The following is a 21,633-nucleotide window of genomic DNA, read 5'->3' as shown; positions in this document are numbered from 1 at the left end:
ATATGGCAAGGTTACGTCATCTGTGGCCCATTTCCAAAGAAACATGGCCTTTCCAGGTGGAATTCTAAGTGTACGCTCTTCTCACTCTTCACAATCTTTGCTTCACCCGTTAGCAGGTTGGTTAAGGACAGATGCATTGAAATAGGCTGCAGGCCATGAGGCCCTGAACAAGTCATTTCAGCTCCCTGGCTCCTTCCTTCCTCTACTGTGAAGTCGATTGTTTCAGGCCACTTGTCATGGGGCCTCCTCTTGAACTAATTAACATTCCAAGATTCTTAGTCCTGGACTCTACTTTCCAAACTCTTCCTGTGGCTGTCATAGCATGAAATCCTCTACCTGATCGGTAACATTTAAACGCTGTGTGAGTTTTACATTCTGTAAGAATGAATGGAGGCAACTATTTGGTAGATGAAGTCAGCTCATCTCCCACGTCCACTATTCAGCTAAATTTCCAACCCTAACATTAATCCACCCTGTATATCCTCAACCTCTTTCCAGGCACAGAAATGAGAAAAAGAGTGATTCTTACTCTTGATCTGATGATGATGATGATGAATTTTTGTTGACTGTTTATGAGGTGTTGGGTCCTATACTGAGTGCTTTACTTTCATTATCTCATTTAATCCTTACAAAATCCCTATTAGGTGTGCATAACAAATGAGGAAACTGAGGTACAAACAGGTACAATAACCAAATGATTATTCCAAGATCTCACAGATAGTGGTGGAACCCAGGATTTGAATCTAGGTCTGTCTGACACCATACTCTCTCTTATACTTGGAGTGATCAAGTGCAACTATAAATGCAACTTACTCTGCCCAAGACAGGATCAATTTACAACTGTATCTCAATTATCAATTATCAAAGGGAATGCAATTATCATTATTACTCCCTTTCACTCTCAGAAGTATCTTGGTTTGGATAATAAACTGTATATTCACCTGGTATAATGCCTCTCTCAGGAGTATCAATAACGATAATGATGATGATGATTGTTACACAACATGCATGTCACTTTTGCAATAAAGTCCCTCTTGACCATCCTACATTAAAGGTAACCCCCACCATCCTCCCCACTCTTGTCACCCTGCTATATTTTTCTTAAAAAATAATCACCATAAAAAGTAGTATGTTTTGCTTATCATCTCGTTCTTCCAGTAAAATGTAGGTGCAAAACTTTTCTCATTGTTTACTCATATACTCCCTAGTTCCTAGATGATGTTTCATAAATATGTGCTGAATAAATTAAGGTAACACCATCATCATCATCATCATCAATATAACAACGGCTAACATTTATTGAGCATTTACTATGTGCTTGGATGTTGCTCTAAATACATATGTCTTATCAAACAGCCCCAACAATCTTGAATTCGGAATGATTATCATCATAATTTTACAGATGAAGAAACTGGGGCTCACAGAAATAAAACAATATTCTCCCCAGGTCACACAGACCATTGGCAGAGCTGGGAGGGAATGGGGGTTGACTGTCCCCAGTATCTATGCATGAAGCCACTGTTCAAAGTCTGATAGCAAAGGTACCACATCCACCAGCAGCTCAAGGACTTAGGGAATCTGAGGAGGGTTCACACTACTGCCTGTCAGGGCTTAAAGGCCCTCCCTTTTAATAAGTTGGGGATGGCTTCTTAAAAGAAAGGAGACTCGATCTGAGCTTCAAAGTATGGGGTAATACATGGACAGATGAAAGAAGCATGAAACTGGAAAATCACCGGGCCAACCATGCAGATTAGAACGAACAGGTTCTACGTGGAAGCTCTGCAGAAGAAGACCTAAAACATTGCTGTCATCTAAAGGGCCCTGAATGTCACAAAGGAGTTGGGCTTCATCCACCAGTAGGCAGAATCCTACAAAAGGTTGAAACAATGTAATCAATAGCCTTGAATTCTGAAACTTTGCATTGGGAATGATGCCAGAAAAGTAGGAAGAGCTACAGCTGTGAAACAAGACTCACCCCTGGACCCTCAACAAACATACACACTGTCTTAAGACCAGGAAACATGCTGGAGCTGGTAAATCCCATTTAAAGCACTTTGCTTTCCTATAAATTCATTTGTGCTATAGGTCCTATCATGTTCCCAGTGAGCACACAGCTCATCTCTCACTATGACAAAGATAATGTATAATGCAGGTGCTTTTCCTTGTCCCACTCCACAGTGTTATGACCAGACATACTATTTTTGGTCACAAGGGCAATCCTCTGCCACCTCCCAGCCCACCCAAATATCTCCATCATACCTTCTTGTTACTCTGTTTAAAGAATATCTGTCAACTCACTCTAACCCTTCACTCTGTCACCCATTCTTAGTGGTAGGTCAAGCTCTTCCACTGCTTTTCCACATCCCTGGCTGCTGCTCTTATACCAGAGCCAGCATTTCTGTAACAACATCTGAATCAAAAAGAACAACCCTTGGGAATAGCACCTGGGTCACCCAGGCCAGATTTCTGGCTGGCAGCTGGACAGATGATGGCATGGTCCTGGAGAGTCTTAGAAACCCTGAAAGAAAAGCTTAGCCACATGCCTTCTGGGTGGCTGGCATTATATTACAGAAGCCAGAAACAAAACTGTTTTTTTTGTTGTTTTTTTTTTTTTTTGCTGGCTTCACCCAAAAACAATTGCATAAGTAATGCAAGGACTGCCAGGTCACCAAAGGGACCAATTATAAATCTCTACTTTTCTATTAAAACAAAAATGAAGGAAAATGTGTTACCTCAAAATGTCATTAAGAGGAAGTCACTTACTAATCTGAGGCTCTCTCTTCTCCCCTCCCAATATTCCTTTCTTTATTTTCCTAGTAATTAACCAAAGTCAAAACCTTCCTCACATGCTTTGGTTTCAATTCAGACAAGTACAGGAAGGCTATGATGGCTCATTACCCACAGCTGAAATGCATATGGAAATGCTCCTGTGTATTCCAACCTGCTTTCTCAAGGAAAGAATAGAATTTCTTGCCCTTGAGATTTTGGGAGTTAGCAAAAAATGGACATGATTTCAGTACCTGGGAGATGGTCAAATCTATGCCAGTTACAATTAGTGGAAAGCAGGAGAAAGTCCTAGAGTCCCTGAGAGTAGAAAGGACAGATATTTTCTAGCCGAAGCTGGCAGTACCTTCATGTGAGTGTTAACGAGCTTAAGTAAGGAAAAAAAGCAGAAGTTGTTAAGATGAGAATCAGTCTGTACATGTAAAGAGCTGAAGAGAACTGATGGATGTGTTAATTAGCTTGATAGTGGGAATCATTTCATAATGTATGCATATATCAAATCATCGCATTGTAGATCTTAAATATATATAATTTTTGTTGGCAATTAAGCCTCCATAAAGTTAGGGATTACAAATAAAAAACTAAAGGAGCATTTGTCTTTTAAACACAGCACCTGGAAGCCCAGGCACTCTGCAGGGCCCACAGCATCCTGGCCTTTGGGAGGGAGCAATATAATACAGGGAGGCAGACAGAGCCCTTTAACCCACTGACCTCTTTTAATCTGCTTGTTAGCCTGGCTGCAGACAGGCCCAGGGGGTCTTTGACCAATGCCTCTCCGGGGAAAGGTCAAAGGTCAGGGGCACATTCCCTCATCATCATTATTCTCAATTATTCTTCATGCAGAGCCACTTTCTCCTTGCTTTTGAGGAAGAGCTCCCATAAGTGTTTTCCAAGATGCTGAAGGGTGATGACCCAACCCATTCCCACTTTCCTCCCTCCCAGGATCTCCCTGATCAAAGGGGCTAAGATGGGATTGCAGTGAACAGAGAGGCCCCTCAGAGAGAGAACCACAGCAGTGAGGACAGACGTCTAACTGCACATTCATGCAGACTCACCTCAGCAGCAGGCCCTGCAGCACTCTAGGAGGCATCCAGTGTGTCAGATAGAGCAGTTCAAGGCACGGCCTTTGCCATCAGACAAAGCAGCACTTCTACAGTTACTAGTTCTGGACTCTCAGGCAAGTCATTAACTCTCTGAGCCTTAGTTTCCTCATCTGAATGATGGGGATAATAATAGTTTTTATTTCAGAGGGTTGTAGGAAAGGTGAAATAGAATCCTGCATGTAAATCTCAAAGTAAAGGTTCAATACATGTTAGCTATTAATATGATTTTAGTAGAAATTTAAAAAAATATTTCCTTGATGATAAATGTACTATATGAGCATTTTACAAAATTTAGAATATAAGGAAAAGTATAGACAAAAAAAAAAAAAATCCTGGTAGCTTTCCCCCAAGAGCTTGGCACTATTAACTTTCGGGAGTGTTTCCATTGAGGCTTTTCTCTGTGTGTGAAGAAATGCACACTACTGGTTCATCTTGTCATCATAAGAGCAGCCATTCACTGCCCACCAACTAATTGCAGATCGCTGAGCTCAAATCGGATACATTTTTTCCCCTAATTTTTACTGTAATTCTGTGAGGTGCTGTAATCTCCATTTACAATGAGAAAACCAAAGATCAAAGAGGCGAAGCAACTGGCCCACATCACAGGGCAGTAGCTCCTTTCCAGAGCTCTGGCTGCAGGTCTCTGTGACTGGACAACCTGCACTCTATGCATTAGCACAGGGTGCCAGGGGCACCTCTCTCAGAGCCTTTCTTCTCACCATTCTTGGGCTCTACCACTCGTCAAAGAATACCAGCTGCTCCAGAAGCGGCCCCACTCTTTCTCCTTGCTCTGCCTAAGTCCAAAGAATCTAAAAGAAGGGAACTGGGGTGGGGAGGGAAGGTGTTAAGAATGTCAGCACCACCACAGAATGCTCTCTGGCTTCGCCCCAAGTTTATCCTCTCAGTGGGTGCTTTGGGCCTGGGCAGTCACCTCCTCTCACTTTCATCAAAGGCCTGTGACCCGGTCAGATAGGACAGATGTAGGATCTACCAGCTACTGCCTTCTCTCCTAGGTGGGCAGATGCATTTCTGACATTCCCCTGCAGAGTTAACATATAGAGATGCAAGTCTGGCCTCTCATTACTCTGGGCCTTATTTTTTATCCAATTAGCCTTAAAACAGAACATGAAGCAAGATCTTTAATTCTACCATTTAAACAAAACAATGAATTTTCAAGCTGTGGGTTAACTGATTTCATGTTTATTGAAGTGCATCCATGATAAAAGTTCAGGCACCCACCTCTGGCCCCAGGCCCCATTCTGGGGTGGTTATTCACACACAATTGACTTCCAAGATGTTCCCACGGAGCTCCTTCCTGCTGAGGGCCACTAATGATTCAAAGGTAAGAAAGGTTTGTTTTCCCAGAGCCCGTTAGAAGAACCAATCATTCACCCAACAGTATAACGTAGAGTGGGGACAGAGATTATGTCTCATTCACCATTGAAGAAAATAATGATAGTTCCCATTTAATAGACAAACATGCTTCAAACTCTATGCTGGATCATGTTCCTATATTATCTCATTTCATCATTTCACAGCCTGGGGAAAGAGAGTCATGAAACAGCCTTTTACAAAAGAGGAAAACTGATTCAGGGATTAGTAAGTAGCAAGGCTGGAATTCAAACCAAGAATCATCTGCAAGCAAAATCTTTCACAATGAACACAGACACTGAGGCTGTGCTCTGCACAAAAGACACAATAAGTAACTGGTAAATTGATTAATTGATAAGTGAATGAACAAAAAGCAAACTAATGATATGTCAGCTAACGATGTGTCAGTGATTCCTAGGATTCACAGAAAAGCTGAGGCTCATCATTGAGGATATCTGAGACAATCTCGATGCCAAGACACAGTCATGCCTCTTCCTGTATGGGCTCTGGGGCAGTGGGGTATACTGGACAGAAACTGCTACTCCCTCGGGGTTTCCCAGTTGCTTGAACTCCTCTAGCCCCTCCTACACCTCATGGGAAGGGGGTACTTTGGTGGACCATAACTACCTTGGTGGTCTTCACAGTTAATTTGAAAAGTGAGACAGGTCTAAAGATTCAGGCAGACCCAATAAAGGCTGACCTCTGACCCGTGTTGAGGAAAGCTCCCTCCATAGACTAAAGGGGCAGCAATACTGGAGTGGAGAAGACATCCCAGCCCTTACCAGGGCCACCTGCCACCAAGCTCCAGAAGCCATCCCCTGGGAGGCTCTATGTTTTCCCTGCCTGGCAAATCACTCTTTTTCTTCTTTTGAAAAAAGCACTTAGTACTGGCAACCTGACCCTAGGCAGTTCAGATTAGGACCCAGCTTTCCTATGCTGTCTGTTGGAGTGGCATCTCAGGTATAGCTTGGAGAGAAATTACCTGAAACTCTGGCTTCTTCTACACCAGTCTGGTTGGAGAAAGATTCCAGGAAAGGATTAAGGAGCTGGAATCATGGTATAGCACAGCAAAGGTGCACAACGTCTGCTAATGTTACAGCACGTTAAACGAAGTTGTAAAATAGTAGCTTAAAGTTAGGCAGGCCAAACATAACACAAGAAGTATGAAAAGCAAGGTGCCATTTTTCCAACAAATAAGTTCATTATATGAATACCCAGCTTTAGTTGATTTAGTATCTTGGTATCCAATGTAGCTGCTGTGATTTTTTTTTTAGTAGCATCTTTAAAGAGTTCACACCAGTAATTATGATTCCAGTTTATTAATAATACCTACTTCTTCTTGAATTCTTATTATATGCCAGGCAATCTACAAATATGATTTCTTATCCTGGCACTAGTTCTACAAGGTGGGAACTTGCCCCATTTTACTGAGGAGGAAACTGACATCCAAGGGTGTTAAACGACTTGGCCACAGCACTGGCTGACTTTAAAATGGGGGAATTATGGTCCCCGCCAGTTGAAACTATCCGATAAAAAAAACAATTCACAAAAGCAAAACCCAGAGATTTCCGATCACATTTCCTCATTGAGATGGAGAAACAACTCAGGCTTCTCTGGATAGCAAGGAAAATCCTTCTATCATCAGCTCTCCCAGGAGTGATGGGCGGTTATTTTTGAAAACGGAGGAGGGAAAAAGTACCTGCAGCCTGGATGGTTCTTTGCAAGCTTGAAAGAGAACTAAGCCATTGTGAGAGGCGGGAGAAAAGGAGGACGCGGCGCATACTCACTGGGGGCGCATGTGTTCCCCACAAACAAGCCAAACTGCCAGAGAGATCAACAGCTGTGTGCACCCCAAAGTAGCAAGACACAATGGGGGCTGTGGGAGGCAGACCACCACGCTGTCTAGGGACCAGCTTTGAGGTCGAAGACCTACTCGTAGGAGACAATCCCAGCGTGTGCAACCCAAGAGAGTTCCAGGAATTCGTAGGTGGAAGGGAAAGAGAGATAATGCAGCCCAGTCCCAGCCCACTTCACTCACAACCACAGACATCCACACATCGACTTTCCTGGTTTAAACACACACCTCCCTGAGATCTAGCTTCAAAACAATAAGGGAGATACCAAGTGCGGAATGCACTTCAGGGGCTTTCCACCACCACCCGAGCCAGTTCCTAAAGGGGATGGGGGCGGGGTGGGGGATTAAAAAGTAGAGCAGCGCCCAGGGGGTGCGGTCTGCAATCCACCCTTACCAGCTTCATGGTGGTGTTATTCTGTTCCCAGCGCCACAGCATCACGCTCATCTTACTTCAGGGCGAGGAAGGAAGGGGCAGAGGAAAAAGGAGGAGGGGGGAAAAAAAAAAAAAAAAAAGGAGTCGAAGCACCTGCCCGCGCGCCGGGCAGGTCGCGCCGTCCAGTCCCGGGTCTCCTCTCGGCTGCGGCCCCTCCGGGCATCCCCGGCGCCCGCGGCCGCCTCGCCCCCGCCTCTGGGCAGCTGCTGCGCGCGGCGACCCTACCCTGGAGGCCGGCGCCCGCGCTGCCCGGCTCTCGTGCCTCCCTCGCTCGCTCCTCGCCAGCCTCCCCGCCTCCGCCAAATCAAACAACTCCCCCGGCGTCCAAGCGCCCGCTCCTCGCAGCGCCGAGGCCGCTGGGGCCGCGGCGGCCGGGGGCGAAGGAGGGGTCGGAGGCCGGCGAGCTCCCCGCCCCCTCGCTGGCCGGCGGGCCTCCCTCAGTGGCCCCCGGCGCTTCAGTGGGGCCGTTCGCCACTGCTGCAGGTTGTAGCGAAGGGGGAAAGATGGTCGGAGTTGGTAGGAGGATACTTAACTATTTCAGGGAGGGTTTGGGTAGTAGGAAGAGCCTTGGGCAGAAGAGGGGCAGGGTGAGGCAGTGGGAAGGGGCTGCGGAGCGCAGTTCGTGGCTCCTGGGTCTCCACGGGTTCTTTGCCCACACAGCAGCCAGTGCCTCACCACGTGCGCTCAGCTCCATCCGCATTTTCTTTCTGCACCGAACTCAAGTTGTCCGAGTCGCCTCCCCCTGGAGCAGCTGGAAATAGAGCTGCAGGATGGGTGCATTTCTGACCCCCACAACTTTAATCTTCCACCACCCTCCCCCCCAACACACACACACCCTGCCCCAGCCCACATGCTGCGTCCACAGCAACATTTATTTCCTGCCACGTGAAGGGCAGAGTTTGGGTATTTCCAAACACACCTGGTCTGGCCACTGCTGGAGAAAGGACATTCAAGGCCCTCCACAAAGGAGGGGTCAGGCAGCGACAGAGGAGGCAGCCTGTGGCCTTTCTTTCCTCTTCTGCCTCCTCCACCTGCCACAGGCCCCCTGTGTCTTCCTTTGACGACTGGGGACCTCCCTACCTTCCTGCCCAACCCTTGTCCGGGGCCAGCATCCTCTCATCTGGCAGTGACCCTCCAGGGGTCCCCAACTTTAGGATATTCTGAAAAGGCTCAAGAATCCTTCAGCTCCCAAGGCAAGATGGCACTAGCCACCCAGACCTCGGAGCTTGTTTCTGATTTGGGCAGCCATGACATCTTAGGATGGAAATCCTGGCTCCCCTGCCCAACCGGGAGAGAGCTATAATGAGAACTCATGGATTGCCTTATTATATGTTTATTTCTGTAGTCAAAACTATTTATAATGAGGAAAGGTGATAAAATTGGTCCTAATCTTTTTCATCCTAATCTTTAAAACATGCCAATTAGATCAACATGTCACCCTACCTAAACCTTTCAGGACTTGATTTCCTTTCAGAGTTTAAAAATCCCAACTCTCTTCTATGACCTGCAACCTGATCTCCCACCCTCTGTCCCTGGCTGGCTATGCTGCAGAACAGTGGCCCACTTTCTTCTTCTCAAACACATCCAAATCACTCCTACCTCAGGACCTTGGCAGTGACAGTTCCTCTCCCTGGACTTGCCCATGGTCTCATGTCTAATGTCACCTCTTCATGGGGACTTCAGACTTCTAATGTCAAACTTCGTTCCCACACTCTCTTCCACTCCATTACTGTTGTCTTGTCATTATTGTGCTTACTAAGTTAACTTAGCTACCCTGTATTGTTGTTTCTTTTCTGCCTTGTCCCACTAGACTACAAATTCCAACAACCTTGCCTGTTTTGTTCCCCTACTGTTCCCCAGTGCCTGGAACAGGTGTGGCCCATAGTGGGAGCTCAGTAAATGTTTCCCAAATGAAAGGCTGCTGATGAGTGTCCTAGTGTAAGTCCATGCAGCTTCCTCTACAGCTAGGACTGAGCCAGACTCAGGCAGCAGATTCCACATTCTGCCTTGGGCCTTAACTTAGATGAAATGACAAGAGGGCCTTCTATGTACATCCCCACACATACTTCTGAAGAATGAAATGTGGCAGCAATATTTGCTGTCTCAAGGGAAGGGGCACAGGTTAGGACAACATATCAGAAAAGAGAGAGCATGTGTCATTTGAAAAAGCATATTCCATATTAAAATATATTTATATATTTGGAAAACAAATCCTAAAATAACGTTTTTTCCAAAAATAAAGCTTAACAAATCTTATTGGCTAAGAGAGCAAAACATAAGATATCTCTATCGCAGCTTTTTAAAGCCAAGGGTTCTTTGGAGTTGAGTGGGTGGATGAAGAATCCAAAATCCTTCTGATTGTGTGAAAATGCTGCAAGATCAGGGATTTATACATTTTCTGGGAAAGCATCATTAGATTCATTGTGCTTTCCAGGATAGCCACAACATTTATGAAACTACACATCTGCAGAAAGTCATAGAATGAGCAATTAGTTTCCAATCTTTGCTGGAAAAAGGTGAAAAAAATTCCACTCATGGTACAAGGAGTGATGAGGAGGTGTGGAGGGAGATACAGAAGGGACCTGCCTCAGCTTTAATTAAAGAGGAAAAGCCTGTGGCCTTTCCATTCAGATCTCACACACTTCAGGGCATAGGTATTCTAGCTCATTTAGCAAACACTCCTCAAGTGTCTACCATAGTGTATTTGCCCAGCTTTGTCCAGGGTGTTGAGAATTAGAGAGAACTCCTTGTCTTGTGTGTGTGTGTGTATGTGTGTGTGTGTGTGTGTGTGTGTGTGTGTGTCCTACCATGCACACACATAATCTAGCAAGAAAATGGCCACATATACCAACAGTTGCAATGTGATACAACATGTGCTACAAAAGAGGGCTGTATAGTGTATACCTGGGTCATAAAGAAAAAAGCTGGCTAAGTGCAGTAGCTCATACCTGTAACCCTAGCACTTTGGGAGGCCAAGGTGTGAGGATTGCTTGAGTCTAGGGGTTCAAGACCAGACTGAACAACATAGTGAGACCTTGCCTCTACATAAAATAAAACAAAATTAGTCAGGTGTGATGTGCCTGCCTTAGTCCCAACTACTTGGAAGGCTGAGATGGGAGGATCATTTGTGCCCAGGAGTTTGAGGCTGCAGTGACCTATGATGGTTCCACTGTACTATAGCCTGGGCAACAGAGCAAGACCCAAACTCTGCAAAAAGAAAAAAGAAAAGAACAATGCACAAGGCCAAGGAGCATGGAAGAACTTCACAGAGGTGATGCTGACTTGCTTCTGGCAGGTTTGACAGGAGGAGAGAAGCATCTCAGGAAGATGGAATTGTGTGTGCAAGGGTGTTGAGGGGGGAAAGTTCATGGCAGATTCTGTGTGCTCACATCACATGGAGTTATTTTGTAGGCTGGGACAAGCAAGATCCCTGTAAAGGAGTCTATCCTTAATTCTTATAAATCAAGGGAGTGAGTTGTCCAAATTCCCATTTTTGGAAGACCTTGTAACAGCGAGAGGATAGTTATAAAAAGGTAAAAGCTGGAGGGAGGGAGACCAGTTAGATGGCTGTTGAAATCATGCAGGAGATGGGAATGAGGACCCAAGCAAGAAGAGGTGAGTGGAAAAGATAAGTGACATCACCAGCATGATGCTACCAGTGGTTCCAAAGGGTAATGGCTGTGATTCACAGGTGTTAGGACGCTGTAGATTTGCAGAGACAGAAGAGGCTTCTTAAAACCTGCTCATCACCGGGTGCGGTGGCTCAAGCCTGTAATCCCAGCACTTTGGGAGGCCGAAGTGGGTGTATCACAAGGTCAAGAGATGGAGACCATCCTGGTCAACATGGTGAAACCCTGTCTCTACTAAAAATACAAAACGTTAGCTGGGCATGGTGGCGCGTGCCTGTAATCCCAGCTACTCAGGAGGTTGAGGCAGGAGAAGTGCCTGAACCCAGGAGGCGGAGGTTGCGGTGAGCTGAGATCGCGCCATTGCGCTCCAGCCTGGGTACAAGAGTGAAACTCCGTCTCAAAAAAAAAAAAAAAAAAAAACAACAACAAAAAAAAAACAACCTGCTCATCCACCAAACCTCTCCCACCACCCTTCTTCTCCTTTCTCCCATTTCCATAATCCCCCACCAAGACCTTTGACATGAAGCAGGGGAAAGACATCAGTCTGTGTTGACCACATGGAACAATGCTTGTGAAGGTCTGTCCTGAAGTGTAGTCTGTTCCTCTCAGCCATTGGCCTCTTTTTTCAGCTCATGGCTTTCTGACTCATCCTCTGGGCCTAACAATACAGTGTTGACCCTGGCAGGCAGTTCTTCATTGCCAGCTTATCCTATCTCCCTGAGCATGATCGTTCTTGAACTGTCATGGTAGCCACAAGGTAGGGCCTCAGCGTTCTGGTACCATGGAGCCCCTGGAGGGGCTGACCCCTCAGAGTCTGGATCTGCCTTTCACTGAGTGTCCTCTGTTCCAGATCTTTCCCATCCTAGCATCCAAGAGGCCTGTCCCATGCTCAGTTATTCCTATGTCTGTCTCCCACGCTTCTCTGAATTTTCAGCACCTGCCCAGCTATGGCAGCCACATGATAAAAATCTCCTGAATGAAAGTTGGACTGTCCATCCTGCTCATCAAGGCAGAATGAAAAGGGGAGATCAGGCCAGGAGGCAGTGTTGAGGCCTGGCATCCCAGAAGGTGCCACTGGTACTTCCCTGAGCAGGAGCTGCTCATCAGTGGACCTTCTTTTCCTCACTAAGAAACTGATGATCTATAAAGTTGCTTCTCACTCCTAAATTCTGCAAGGCCAACCCCTGTCTGATAAACTAATTTGTGTCCAGCTGTTAATGGCTTAATGTGTTTCCCAGATAACGTATTTCAGTTTAACAGGGGTCTTCCACTCTTTCAGCCAAAGCGATGACTAATGGGAAAAAGCTCAGACATGGTGGGGGCCGGACAGGGGAACTTCAGACAAAGTAGGCTCTCTAGACTGCTTCCATGCATGATGTGGGCTAACGCCTCTCCACCCACGCATGAGGCAAGGCTGATGGAGGGGATGTCAGCTTTTACATGGTCTTAGAATGACAAAAGAAGGATAAGAAGCAGTGTGGCACTCCATGGGGAGGGGCAATGAGCTAGATAGCTTGTCGGTGCGAGCCCATTACCCCCCCATCCCACCCCACCTCGCCTAAAATAGCTGGGCTTGAATATAAAAATATCACAGAAGAGCTTCACATTGCATGTCACATGAAAATCCTAGCCATAGTAGTGGCTATTTATTGAGCGTGATACGGGGCACCTTTCACTTTTTCATCACAGCAGTACTGAAAAGGATCCTTTTTCCTATTTTGCAGATAAAGGTTCAGAGAGGGAGAGTGATTGGCCCTGTTTATCTGATTTGAAAGCCACCAAACAGGAGTAAAACTCAGGCTTCCCTGCCTGGTCCCCTATCTCTGCAGTTGTCATATTACATGCAGGAAATGAAACCCCAGAATTGCCACCTCTGGGATAATGAAGACAACCTGTGTGCAGACATTTTTGCAAGTAGCTTACAGACTTAAAGGCTCTTTCCTACTCTGGGGGTATCCAGAGACCTTGGATATAAAGGAAGAAGATGTATAAAAATTAAAATAAAAAGGCTTGTGGAAGTACACAGCTGGTAGGCTTTTCAGAACTTGAAAGTTGAATTTAAGAAAAGCACTAATCCTTCCTAGAGAAGAAAGGATTCCTGTCCACAAGCCAGCGACAAGGAAGGCCTGAGCACAAGAGGTGCCATCTCCGCTCCAGCAGCCTTGGAGGGGAGTAAGTCTGCTACCAAAAGGTCAACCCTGGAACACTGGGGTCTGCAGGGGGTCGCAGGCTGTTGGAGGGTTTGAAAGTAAGATGTATGGCTTTCAGGAGGGCAGATACAATGTCACACTGACAAGCCTACCAATGAATGAATATGCCCCCAGAAAGGGCTGGGCTGGGCTAGCAAAGGATTTCTCTCCTTCCTCTCTCCCCTTTTCTTTTTTCTTGAGATAAAGAATTATGTAAAGTCATCTCCCCAATGCACATACTAAATGCCACTGCATTTAGTGTTTTCCCTTGACAGGGTTTAATTTGTCACTTCCTGGCTCCCCCGACAATTCAGATACTTTCTTCCTTCTAATGGTGGGGGTCGGGTGGGAGTTGAGAATTTCTAGGTAGAGTAGTGTCTCCTATCACTCCTCCCAATGTCCCTGTGGGCTGCCTACTCTTCTGGAGTAGGTCATACATGGTCGCACCTCCATACCTTTGCTCAGGCTGCTCCCTCAGCATGGAATGCTTTTCCTTCCATTCTCTGCCAGTTGATTCCACACTCATCTTTCAAGACTCAGAGCAAAACTAACTTTGCTGGTGAATTCTCAGATCCTTTTCACTCATCAGAAGTATGTATATGCTCTTAGTACTTTGTTTCTATCTCCCCTACGGCTTTAATAACAGTACAACTCCTCTTATGGTAGGGGATGGATACATTTCATTTGTTGTTATGGGTGTCAGCATTGCCATTAATATTATTACAACTGGATTATAAGTTGCTTAGGAACAGGTATTCTATCTTATTCATCGTTGTACACTCAGAAGAGTACTTGGCTTATCATTGGTATAATTAAATGGAATTAATAGACTCAGTGTCAGAACTCTAGGGGGTTTAAAAATCATCCCATCCTACTCCCTAATTTTCCAGAAGAATCTGAGTCCCCTATATAGACCCATTTCCACTGTACCATCAAAAATGTAATGAAAATAAACTGCACTGAAATGAAAAGCCAGAAATACTGGCATAAAGGCATCTTGGATGAGACCTCAGGAAAAAAATCAGAAATTCATGATGCCCTCACCAGTCTAAAGATTCACTTGTTTGCTAGGAATCTGGATATGTACTTGACATTTTCTTTTAAATATTACCAGAAGGAAAGCTTTTGGAGAGCAAAGATTACATGTCATTTCTCTCTATAGCCCTCAAAACACTGCAAAACATAGAAGGCGCTCAGGGTAAAAAGTTTCAGGATGAATGAATGAATAATTGAAGACTAATTTGAAAGCTCCAGGGTAAGTGGTTTTTTACTTATTCAAGCAGACAAACTGGTCCCAAGCAACCCAGGGCACATGTCCCAAGAGCAGATGAGCTATTCCTGCGAATCTGAGGGTTGCCAGGTGCCCCTGGCATTTATTTGCTCTATTCAACATCCGGGGCCTGAGGACTCCTTCTCCAGCCCCCTCCCCACCCACCACCTCAATGCTGCAGATAAGGGTTGACAATTGTGCAATCTTTGGGAGACCTCTGACCCCCTTTGAAGGGCCTCCATGCTGCTGGTCCTCCCTCCTCCCACCCTCCTAGGAGCTGTACCTCCAGGCTCAGGGTATGGGGACCTGTGGTCATTTTGGGAATTGCCTTAAAGACTCGTTTTAGGCATATCTAGTCTACTCAGGTGGGCTGGGGTTCATGTAAGGTGGGAAAAAATGTTTTGTTTTGTTTTTTTAAACTTAAAAAAAAATATTCCTGCCACAGAACTGTGGGCACAGAAATATGGTTAGCTATTGTTGAAGCAATTTTAAAAGTTCAATGGCTTCTAACTTTTGTCCTTTGTTCTGGTTTTGTATTTGAATGACTCAGAGAAACAGTTTAGAAAGGAGTTGCCCTCAAAGTCTCACTGGGTTGCATTGGCTTGTTGGCTTTTTGTTTTGTTTTGTTTTTGGTGGCTGTGGTTTGGTGGGGGTGAGAGTTAGTGTGGTTTTGTTTATTTTATTTTCCCTGTGGGATGGGCCCTTTCATTCTTGGCCAGTTCTGGTCATCAGGGATTAAGGTTAGCAATTTAAGAAGCAGTGTCTTTCCCAAAAGACTGTGGTCTATGTTTCCTGGGAACTGTTGAGGAACTGAGTGTCTCCCTAATAACCCTTTTGCTGTAGGGAATGTAGTTGCTAAAAGTTACCTGATTGAACAACTAAAGGAAAACAAATAACCTTGAAGTGGGTTAGAAAATTATTACCTGATGGGAGGCTTGGGAGAACTTTCCCTTAGAACAAAAATAGTACGTAAACTAACTTCATTTTTGAAGCTAATCCTCCCAGGAGATGGTTGTTTGCAAGCACACACAGAGCAGTGAACACAATCTACTCCAGGGCTTCCTCCTTCACCCAGCAGTGGAGAGGGTGCCTCCAGCGAGGACCACTGGGGCAGGGGTGGATGCTGGCACTCTGGGTCTGATCCACAAACATGAGATTAGGGTAAGTGGGAGGAAACAGGTGCACCAGCAGAAACAGTCTGTGTCTGCAATCACTCTCTATCCAAAAGTCCACAGAGGACAACCTGGGAAATATCAAAGTGAATGTGCCATTGTTTAGCAAAGAAAAACTTCAGGCACTGCTAATGACTTGCTTTTGGCTTGTGTGCAGGTCCACAACATTGCATTGGTCATAATTACTGCTGCTGTTTATTGACCTCGGCACTTCTGGGCATTTCTAAGATTGTAGACAGAAGTAGTAGGGAGGTTCTCTAGAGCAAACTCAATCCCTTTCCACAGCTTCCTTCCTGGTCATATTCCACTGAAATGCCAACATCGAGAACTCATGATAACCTGGTTTTATGTCTTTTAAAAACATTTTCACATCAGTTACCCTGGCAGTATTCTTAGAACCACTCTGTGAACTAAGCTGAATGATTGGCATGGTCCCATTTTCCTGAGGCGGGCACTGAGGCACGAAGATGTTAAATGAGCTGTCCAAAGTTGCACAGGTGCATAATGAGAGGTCCACATTAGGCCTTAGACCTATTGGCTCCTATCCAAATACCCTCCTCATAGGTTCTCAAGACAAGTGGACTTTACATAATAGCAAAAGCAATGGCAGCAGCAACTACAGCTAATACTTTCATGTACTTCTCAGAATGGTACCTGGTACTGTAAACATAAAAGTATATCTTATTGACTCATTACAGTAACCTTACAATATAGGCTTGAAAATTATATTTTACAGAGGGGAAAACAAGAACAAACAAGTTATATAGCTGGCTTAAGGTCATCCAGCTAGTAAGTGATAAAGCTTGGATTTAAACCCTGTTTGGCTACAAAATCCACATTCTTAACCTGTGCTGTTCAGTCTCTCTGTGTAACCTCATAAACATAATTTGAGCCTAAGATCAATCAATTCATAATATATACAAATATACATAATAATATATACAAATATATACAAATGTACTCAACTGTGCAAAACCTTTCAGTCAACTGAAAGGTTTTGACAGATAATAAGTGCCATTCCTAGTTAGCGGGGTTTTTCCTTGTTTTTTTGTTTGTTTTGTTTTATTTGCTTTTAATGATTGGTGTTATTACTAGTAAATTTCTCATTTAATGTACCAAATTCTTTCTCAGTCCATGCAATCACACACAGTGTAAGATCTGGGGCAAGTTATAAACTCTCTCCATCTCACCTTCTCTTCTATAAAATGGGTATGACCATGCTTATCTCTCAAGGTTGTCTTGAAAGTCAGGTGAGATACTACATGTGAAGGCACTTGGAAATCTGTAAATTCCTAAAAACCAATTTCCCAAAATTAATTGGTGTGAAGCAAAGTTTAGCTGTTTCAACCTTACATATGTGTCTTAACTATAAGACTTCTAGGAGCTTCACTATGAGAGTGAGCATTTGGGATCTCCAGGAAGAAAATCAGAAATGGAATATTTTCCAAATTTATTTGACTATAGAACCCTGTGGGTAGAACATTTCTCAACATACTATATCAAGGAAACTACTTCAGGATATGTCTCCCATGAGGCGGGATCTGGCAGATGTCTTCCCAGAAAGCTCCCGACCATAGCAACATTCAAAGCAACCATCAGAAGACACCCTTAGATTTCCCTACTTAACCTTGAGACTACAGCAAGAGACTTAAGCCTGAGTTTCTATCATTACAAAGATCAACCCAGGGACCACAGGATACAAGTGGGGAGAGAAAGAGGCCCTGGGTCTCCAACAGATCCATGACTAGAGAACTTCGATGACTTCACCCTGATCCTCGTGTCCTGTACACCAGCAGTCCACAACCTTTTTGGCACCAAGGACCAGTTTTGTGGAGGACAAATTCTCCATAGACCCAGTGGGCGGTGGATGGTTTGGGGATGATTCAAGCACATTACATTGGTTGTGTACTTTAATTCTATTATTACTTTATAATATATAATGAAATAATTATACAACTCACCATAATGTACATTCAGTGGGAGCCCTGAACTTGTTTTCCTGCAACTAAATGGTCCCATCTCGGGCTGATGGGAGACAGTGACAGATTATGAGGCATTAGATTCTCGTAATGAGAACCCTATTGTGAACTGTGCATGTGAGGGATCTAAGTTGCATGCTCCTATGAGAGCCTAATGCTGCTACTAAGGTGACCTGAAGCAGAGCTCAGGCAGTAATGTGAGCAATGGGCAACAATTGTAAATACAGATGAAACATTGCTTGCTCACCTGTTGCTTACACCCTGCTGTGCAGCCAGGTTCCAAACAGGCCACACACTGGTACCAGTCTGTGGCCTGTGGGTTGCGGACCCCTTTTATACACAATCTGGCTCCCATTAGGCAGTCTCCTGCAGAGTCACAACCCGAAAGCCAGTCACACTCAGAAAGTGTAACTGGCTCCTGATACAAAGCCAAGGTTTGAAGTATGGCCTTACTGAGGACGAATGTCCATCCTTCCAGCAAGGAGAAGATGGGTAAGAATGACAATGGGATTAGCCCTCCATATGGGGGTGCAATTGGAGGAGAATGCCTTTCTCTGCTCAGACTCCACTGTCCTACGGAGGTGGGTGAGGTGTCCAAAGTTTTCATTACTTCATTCTGATAATAAAAATTGCTAACATTTATTATTTATATACCTGTCTTAGGCACTATCTAAGTGCTTTATATAAATCGCCATCTTCGGTCTTCACAATAATCCTTTGAATATGCTACCACTGGCATTTTACAGTACAAATAATGGAGGTACACAAGTGTTAAGCAAATTGCTAATTGTCACACAGCTCATAAACAGTGTGGCTGGAATTGCAAGACAGGCCTGTCTGACTGCATAGCCTGGAACCTAAGCTTCTGTGCCTTTCTGCATATTTCCCTAGACTAGTCCCCGACATCCCTCCTCCATCCCGCGGAGTCCACACAGAACTAGCCTGCCTCAAGACAGCCCTCTGGATATGTGGGACGAGTGCTAAGGCTTCCTAAAGCTTCGGTAGGCCAGGACAAAGGCCATGGTTCTTTCAATACCTCTTCTTCTAGTCCTTTTGCCATACCAGTCCATCCTTGAAAAGCCTCCTCAGGCATTCTCTGAGGGGTGCCCAGAAGCCCTTATCAGCTACTTTCTGTTGGCTGAACTCATCAAACTCCACTTCACTTGACTGATGTTAGGCAAGCAGAGCAAACGGCACCGTGGGGCTGTGCTGCTGTGAAGTGGGGTGAGAAGCCCCCAGAGGAGGGGCTGCAGAAAGGAAGTGCTGACTGCTTTTTCTTCTCTCTTTCCCGATGAGAACATGGAAAAAGACAGCCTGCCCTTCAGAGATTGCCTCCCTGCCTCTGCTTTCTCAAGGAAATGTTTTTCTGAGAGCCACTCAACATGCATGCAGGACGCCCATCCTGGATAAGGAAGTTCCAAACACACGTGTCTGCTCTTAATAACCTGCAGGAGACCCTGTACCCTGGCATCTCTCCCTGTTTCCCAGGATTGGGAAGGATTTGCTGTCCCAGCTGGAATCCTTAAATCTTAGAACTGGTAAACATCGGGCTCTGCTCAGACTCCGCAGCTTCTCTGAAGTTGGCAGGGATCAAGCCCGTCTGCAGGGAAGAGATAGACATGGGTCTGTTTTCACTGGACAGACTCTTGGTTATCCTCCCCAAGGAAGCCAGGGGGCTGGGCTAGGAGCCTAGAGATTTGCACTGCAGGCCCTCAGGGTCTGAGTGCATCCTACAGAGACAAACTGCTTGAATTCAAGCTCTGGTCTTCCCTGGAAAGCTATGTGTCTTGGGGCAAGTTATTTAAATTCTTCATGCCCTGCTACCTCATCTGCACATGGGGATTATAACGATGGCTCTCTCTGAAGATTGCTGTGGGGACCATGTGAGATATGCTTGTGAACACTGGGCACAGTGCCTGGCACATCATCAGTGCTCACTGAATGTATATTGTTCCTATTGGTATTATTGCTTTATACAATTTGACTGCAGATCAAGTTATACATAGCTAGAGCATTTTTAACTTTGCAGGGCTTTCATTATTCTCTCATTTGATTCTAATAATTCAATGAGGTGACAACATCAAGATTTACCATTATAGTTGTGTAGGAGAAAACACCAAAGCCCGAAAAAAGTCAAGTGACTGGTTCAAGGTGACAGTGTAGACCCATGCTTAGATCCCAGACCATCTGACCTCCTGCCTTGGGCTCCTGAGGCATGGTTTTAATGAAGTTTGACATGTACTATCACTGCATTTTCCTTCCTGTTATGTAGCTGTCTTATTTACTAAAATCAAGAGCTAGACTCATGATCTAGGACATTAAATTCCCAAATCTGAACATATACAGGCTCCCTTGATCTACACACCCCAGTTTCTATCCTAAGGGATGTCCGAGGAAGAGATTCTTGTGTCTTTTCATTCCCTGACCTGGTTACTGGGCCAAGGCTGGTCCAGTCCCTGCCTGGTGCATGAGTCAGTTTATAGACTGGCTCACTGCCCAATCCATCCCATCCTGGGACATCACTTTGAGCCAAGACTCATCATCTGACTCTGAGACAAAACTCGAGGGTATAGGGTACCAAGTACTCCTGGAGCCTTCCACAGGATCATCCCCTGCAGTCCACTCCCCAAGGGGCCTTTTACAATTACCCTAGGAAGGGGTCCAGGCTCTCTTTTGCAATGACCCAAATCCAAGCTCATTTCTCCTGAGGCCTCTGGACTGTAGCAAGGCAAGGCAGGAGAATGAAGTGGAAGGAGGTTGTAGCTGGCTGCTCCAGATGCACCCCTCTAGTTTGCCAATACCAAGTGGCCTACAGAAGATTCTGGCTGGGTGTGGTGGCTTACACCTGTAATCTCAGAACTTTGCAGGGCCAAGGCAGGTGGATGACCAGGTCAGGAGTTCGAGCCTGATCAACATGGTGAAACCCCATCTCTACTAAAAATACAAAATTAACCAGGCATTGTGGCATGCATCTGTAATCCCAGCTACTCAGGAGGCTGAGGCAGGAGAATAGCTTGAACCTGGGAGGTGGAGGTTGCAGTGAGCTGAGATCTTGCCACTGCACTCCTGCCTGGGAGACAGAGTGAGACTCCATCTCAAAAAAAAAAAAAAAAAAAAAAAAAAAAGAAGGAGATCCAGGGGTAGGAGGGTTCACATCTGGAGCTGAGAGGCACTATGCTCCATGAAGTGACTCCAGAACTACCAGCTTTTCACACTATGATCCATCCAGGACTGATAAGCACCATCCAGTCCCGATCCACACCAACTGGTTTGCAGGCCGGCTCAGCTGTGTGTTCCTGGGAAGGATAGTTTTATCTCAGCACTCCTCTGGCTCCGGGAGCTATTTTACTCCTTCCCTAAGAGACGTCAGCATTGGCTCTACTCAGCACTTATTGTCCAGGGATGCTCCAATGACATCAGCTTCCTGAGAGCTGGACAGTTCCCCTCACATCAAAGCCTGGCTAAGCTCCCCTCTTCCCCCATCACCATGTTCACACTTGGATTCATCCTTCAGACCATGACAGCGCATGGAACTGGCCTCTCACAGTTCACAGGCACCCCGAGCACTGCTTGGCACCTTCATCCGATTCCTCTTTGCATTACACAGAACCAACAGAGCTGAGGATTTAAAAAGAGGGCCTTGTTGCAAACGAGTAGCACTGCAGTGGTTGAAAACCAGCTAGCCACATGGCAGAATTGTTCTTACGTTTATTAATATATACAGCAAATATTTTTTTAAATGACCACTAAGTGCTAGGTTCTATTCTGGGTGATAGGAGGGAGAGTGGGGAATGAGACAAAGCTGGCACCTGTCCTGGAAGAGCTGATGCTAGGGCAGCATTAGTGAC

General features: G+C 45.4%; 1 protein-coding gene across 10 annotated transcripts in view; it reads right to left on the bottom strand.

The window, feature by feature from the left end:
- Positions 1-21,633, bottom strand: part of NAV2 (neuron navigator 2) — a 768,220-nt gene that overhangs the window by 335,919 nt on the left and 410,668 nt on the right. Inside the window, exon 1 of one of the 10 annotated variants that reach the window (XM_074401232.1) lies at positions 7,508-7,859. The exons of the other annotated variants lie outside the window; for them this stretch is intronic. Coding sequence (XP_074257333.1) covers positions 7,508-7,558 — 51 coding nt within the window. The 5' untranslated portion in view covers positions 7,559-7,859. Of the gene's footprint in view, positions 1-7,507; positions 7,860-21,633 lie in introns of those variants that run through there. 10 annotated transcript variants of the gene reach the window in all.

This window comes from Saimiri boliviensis, chromosome 6 (genome assembly GCF_048565385.1).
Source record: "Saimiri boliviensis isolate mSaiBol1 chromosome 6, mSaiBol1.pri, whole genome shotgun sequence".
Lineage (NCBI taxonomy): Eukaryota > Metazoa > Chordata > Mammalia > Primates > Cebidae > Saimiri > Saimiri boliviensis.
Note: the sequence above shows the minus strand (reverse complement) of the source record. Positions and strands in the feature narration are given on the sequence as shown.